Below are 6,132 nucleotides of genomic sequence, written 5' to 3' on the forward strand. Positions count from 1 at the left end.
CTGCGGCAGGGTATCTCATTGAGCTAGCACTATTAATCAGCATCAGTCCGGTCTAGTACTAGCAGCCACGTGCATGGCCTTCGCTATATAAGTGCAATAATCTTGGACGCGACGTTAAACCCCATTTCACCTCACCTCAACTCTGGCTCATTGTCCTGATGGAAGAGCATACCTTTCCTCCGCTTGAGACGTCTCGGTGTCTTAATTTCTTAAGTGCAGCAAATTATGCTCCGTTTATTGGCTGGCCATTAGGAAGACAATGTTGACACCCTCGGCATCCCAGAACAAGGACACCATAACCTATACAGCTCATGGGACAGTACTTGCCTTCTTCCACAATCACAATTCGTTGCAAGAACCTTTGTGAATCAGCTTCAAACAGCTACATTATCACGAGAAATGTTGCGCCTGGTGCGTTTGTGATCAGATGTCAGAATATTTGGGGCCCAAGGAGCTGATATTTTCTTATTGCCAAAGCTTCTTTGACAATGGAATGTACTCTCTCATGGAAAATGCCTACCGAACTAACGACATGACACTCAGTCATTCTCTGCTCGCTCATCGCCACCTCGTGGATTCTCTGGTGTAGCTGACGTGACTTTCCAGGACGGGATCGACGTCAAGGCTCTCCCTGCCATGCTTAACCCTCTGGATGCCGAGGTTTTTTTCTGACGCATATTTTCCTGAGATCGGAAAAGTGAAGGTAGTGCGAGAATTGCGCTCACGCGGCACTGAACTTACCTCTGGCTATAAAATTACGCAGAGGTGGAGAATATTAAATTTCCTATTTGATGGTGTAAAGTTAACTGCAAATATTAAACCGGTTTTAAAAAAAATACACTTCTAAGTGTTGTCCGAGAATTTATTCTGCGTTGAAAAACAGTAAATTTCTCCGCTTTTTATCGTACACCGATAAAAGTACTGTGCGACGATTTATTTTACTTAGAAATTGTACGGAAACTGTGAGCGAACAAAATACTGCCTAATACCTGAACGACATAACTATATATCAAAAGGTGTTATATGCGTATGTGTAGCGACATACATTCAATGCCAAAAATAGCATGCCCTAAATGACGAAAACAGATTTTTCTCTATGACGTCAAAAGGCGTCAGAGAGGTTACACACGTACAAAGAAAAGGGGGCATAACTCCGCTATGCTTAGAACTTGTTTATTGTAACTCGGGTCACTTGGTGAGAATTAGCTGTGGGTAAGGATAAAATATTTTCGTGGTGTTTTGTTCACGAGGAACCAAACTATTCCAACACAAATATCGATAAAGAAACTGTTTACGTTTAGTTATAAAAAAAACACCATAAGAAATGATGACATCGTACTTTATAAAAAAAGAGGTAATAGAGAAATGGATGGCCCTATCTAACCTATAACTTAGTCCTTAGATTCCAACATTCTCCTGAATATGTAAGTGTAATATGACTAATGTTGCACCATTATTAATGGAGCACTAGTCTTATCATCAAATGTAATGAAATACCCCAAAACATAACACCATTCTATTTGACGTCATGGCTGGGTTTTTTTGTCTTTGATAACGTCGGACAAAGACGACTATGGTATTTTGATTAATATATATCTCCCCTAATTTTCGTTCATGGAATGGAAAATCTCGAAGTGTATAACGGAATTTGACGCTTTTTCGACACAACATAAAATGAATGCTTTTGCCAAGTAAATAATGTCTTGAATATGTAAACAATTAGATAGTTTATCGTGTATCTTAATTCGACAAGACACGCACCTGTTTGGCATCAATGTACGTAATGAAATACCCAAAAGAATATTTCAAAACAACCAAAATTATATTCAATAGTGGACACATATTTGTTCATTACTATGTTATTATTTCTCGTCATCTCATCTCAGAATTTCACAATAAAACAAGCGAAGAAAGCTCTATTGGTATAGAATTTACAGGATAATCGTTAAAGGTTGAACAAACGGGGTACCTGGCATGGATTTTATTTTTATACATTTTACAATTCCTGGAGAAATAAAGTAAACAGTTTAATATCCTGTGATCACAATATTGAAAGAAGAATGAACCCATTGATTATATAATGCAAAACGAGAGGAATAATTCGGAAATTGTTAGTGACTATAACACGCACCTGGCGAATCGTTAGATATCGCTGTTCTGTGTATCAAACGACATAAAAAAACAATTCCAAGACCAAGACAATTCTTTCAGAAATGTGTGCATATATTTTAGCGAAAGATATTATCCATTTTGTTAAAGTAATATATTCAGTTTTAGTTATAAAATAAAATGAAACAGCTATTCAGGGACATTGGTTATATGAATATTATATATTATATAATATTGACTATTACACATCCCAAGAAATACGTACATGCTGCAGTTACATTTACACTTCATCTTGTAACTCTTGTCAAAAGGAAAGAAATATCGTATTCGACACTAAAAAACTATCAATTCTTATGTAAGCAATGTTCAAACAAACAAGAGATTATCAAAGGTCCGTTCATACATGTTGTGGCCTGTATTTACGTATGATATCATTTTGAACATTGACAAATGTCCAAAGTGAAATTAATTGTGTGAACAAAATGTATAAAAGATATGCAAAATCTACATCTTAACTGAAACTGTAAACAGCATGGTACAATGATCATTTGCACTCTCATTCAGGGACCTTCACCTCCAAGAAATTACCAAATATGTACAACAATGTTGACGTATGACATCACTACCTGTGACCGACTTTTACAAAATGGCGTCAACAGTACGCGGGATTTTACGAGGGGATTTTCGTTGATTCAGGGATCGTGTATACATAAATATGACATGTAAGTAATCAGAAACATTCTGACAATCTATGTACTGTTATTTGGTGTTATAATTTTCATTGAAATAAGCCGAAATAGTCAGAAATTCCGATAAATACCGTTGTCGTTGTGCGTGATTTTGCGTCAGTCATGGCGTCACACAGGACGGTAACTTTGCAATGATTTGATATTTTCAACGGAAATTGTCAATGTATCTATATTAAATTCCCTAATTCTTCCTACGATTCTCTTCCCATGAATATTCTGAAAATGTTGAGCCAAAATATTGAATGAATAGACGAATGGATAGCTCAAAATAGGAGAAAATGCTACACAGCGTTCGTTTTCACACCTAACTTATATTGCTTGATTTCATCCAGCCACTTCGTAATGGTGACAAAGACCATTGTTCATCCGACTCTAAAATGAATGAGGAATTCAAGGATGTGTGTATCCCAGCTAAGTTTGAAATATACGTGAAATTACAGGCGCCTCATAACCGATGTACCTGAAACGTGATTTTGTAAACACTATCAATATGGCGGAAATTTCACTTCGGCATTCGTGTTTTTTCCAAAACATTCTAAACGATTCCAGGGTTATCGGAGACGTTTCGGAATGATCATTGGTGATTTCATAAAGGACAGATATCCGTGATCACTAATATGCTATTTCCAAATTTTTATTTCTCGGAGTAAATTTCCGAAATTTGGATTTCAAAACATGCTGTAAATAACGCCGTGAGTGGTGATTTAGTAATGTGTAAAAAATGGCGACATTTACGAAGTACCTAATTTTCAGAGGTCATTTTGAGTACTTTTGCTTGGCATAAAATACCAGTGGATGATATCACAGAACAGGGAACCTCCCACCTTATTCAAAACTGTGAAGTGTATTAGTGTGCATGATGTATTTTGAATTTTATACGGCTTCAAAGTGAGGGTTGTAGAGGAAGGACATATATGTCCCTCTGGCATCCAGGGGGTAAACTCTGTTGTTTACCTACAACTTCATTGATGATCAGTGGAAGTTTCTCAAGCGTGTCCAGTTTTTTAAAGGTCACCGATCCATTCTTATTTTAAAGACCTATCGCGGCGAAACAATTTGCTCAGTTTTTTTTAAATTTTGTTGTGGATATACCTCCATAACATCACATAATTTCAACAATATTATTACGCAATACGTTCTATGTGCGGGCGTGGGGTAGCCTAGTGGCTAAAGCGTTCGCTTGCAACACCGATGACCCGGGTTCGATTCCCCACATGGGTGAAATGCGTGAAGCCTATTTCTAGTGTCCCCAGGTTGATTTTGCTGAAACATTGTTAAAATCGGCGTAAAACCACACTCACTCACCCACTCCTATGTTAGGATCAGAACTTAATCTTCAACCATCGTAACTGAAATACCGGTACTATTCGAATTCAAAACGGAGTTAAGCCAATCTCCCTCAATCGCTATATTGCTTCAGCAAGTGTCTCTGCTGCTTCTACTACAGCTGCTTCAACCTCTGCGGCATGAACTACATCTTCTGCCTCTACTATTACACTAACAACCCAGTTGAATGCATTGAAGTCAGACATATAGTTAGAACTGATAACAGTAAACTCGCCCTATAACAAGAAGAGCAGTAACAACTCACAGCTGCGTCCGACATCGTGTGGTCTGCCCAGGGTCCATGGTGCACGTGATCACGGGCGTATCAGAGGATCACGTGGTGGGATGAGGCCATACAGCTCAATACATCCGAGATTTACACTGTATACATATCTGGATATCAGGCATTCAACCTCTGGAGAACAACAGTTTACTTTATATCTTCCAATGGATTTTCAAGTTCGTTATCAAGCTGGGATTGTGAAGGAATACGGTGTTAGGTGCTGTGATGCTCTGATAACAATTAATTTAATGTGTTATAATTAAATTTTCGTTGTGTTCATTGAAATTCCTGTATTCTGATTAGCTGAATTGGTCACGTGTTATTGCATTCATTTCCCAATGAATGTAAAAATTTAAGCCACGCCCACCGAGGCGCACTACTTTTATTACTTCGGAATGTCGGGTAATCCTAATTTTACAGTAGCGACATTTAGCGACTTTCATGTATATTCATTGTCCAAACAAACCTTTGAAACCGAAGGCCGAGAATGAATGAAACAGCAAACGCTCGCCCGTTTTTTTTTCCTGCTCGCCTCGGTTCAACTTTCATGTCTTCGGGTTTCATTTCTAACTAGCATTTTTCCAAGTGTTTTAACGTAATCAGGGAAGTAATGTTTGAATCTGGCGGTAACTGACCATGTATTTTGAAACAGCCGCCTTCTCCCGGACATATTTCTTCCGGTTCGTTACAGTCTGACTGTTGCAGTTCTTTTCGCCTCTTGTCTTAACTGACAGGTCCAATGAACATTGTTTTGATTCTGCTCTTCGTTGATTGGCTACTGACTGTGTATAGGCGTGTCAAGTTATGTGCATAAATTAAACGATCACCTGATTCATGTCACGCCACAGTATGTATTCCTACACCTGGAATGTTTATCAATCTCGTCATGTTTGTCTTCGGTTCATTGAGGTATGAATCGAAAAACCAATGTGCAAACTGTATGAATCCGCGTAGCTGTATATATCAAAACAGCCAAAATGACGAGATTGATACAAAAACGAAAAAACTACACAGACAATCCTTAAGTGTAGCATTAGTTTTCTTCTTCTAAGAAATAGCGGATTTTTCACGTCGTTGTTATATAAGCAGTTTGCATGTCGCGCAAAAGGAGTAAAATCCATTTGTGTTTTTACAACCCGAGTTCAAGTTGATGCACTACCGTCAGTTGTTAAGAAAACAGCTTGATAAGGGTGTAAGAATCTGCATCGTGAAAAAAATAAAGTTGTATGTTTTCTCAAAGAATGCCTAACCGTTACTTTCATTTGTAATCTTATGCATGGTGTATTCGTGACCTCCAGTATTGACCTTTATACTTGATATCTGAGCGGTCATTGTGACACGGAGAAGTGTCACAATGACCAGTGTATCGTGTGTTGATAGGAGAGATCACTTACGGGCTGCTAGGGGAATGCCGTGCACGTTCGTGTTACGTTTATCGGAGTTTTGTTATCAGGAAACATGAGACCATGTATGTGTGTGTGTGTGTGTGTGTGTGTGTTCTCCTTAAGATTGTATGATAAGTATAGAATTATTGAGTTGATGGATTGGATTACGCTTATGGGTGTGGTGGGTAGGATGGTGAGTGAGTGAGTTGAGTTTAACTGCAGTATTCCAGTTATATCGCTGCGTGTCAGCTTAATGTGGGAGGAAAGCCCGAAGTGATGC

At 38.3% G+C, this 6,132-nt stretch overlaps 1 protein-coding gene across 1 annotated transcript in view; it reads right to left on the reverse strand.

Moving 5' to 3' along the window:
- Nucleotides 1–4,710, reverse strand: part of LOC124151126 (lysosomal cobalamin transporter ABCD4-like) — a 49,195-nt gene extending 44,485 nt beyond the window's left edge. The window contains exon 1 of the mRNA XM_048403147.1: nucleotides 4,450–4,710. Coding sequence (XP_048259104.1) covers nucleotides 4,450–4,487 — 38 coding nt within the window. The 5' untranslated portion in view covers nucleotides 4,488–4,710. The remainder of the gene's footprint in view (nucleotides 1–4,449) is intronic.
- Between the last annotated feature and the right edge of the window lie 1,422 nt (nucleotides 4,711–6,132).

This window comes from Haliotis rufescens, unplaced genomic scaffold, assembly GCF_023055435.1.
Source record: "Haliotis rufescens isolate VD_foot unplaced genomic scaffold, xgHalRufe1.0.p SCAF_3, whole genome shotgun sequence".
In the NCBI taxonomy this organism is placed as follows: domain Eukaryota; kingdom Metazoa; phylum Mollusca; class Gastropoda; order Lepetellida; family Haliotidae; genus Haliotis; species Haliotis rufescens.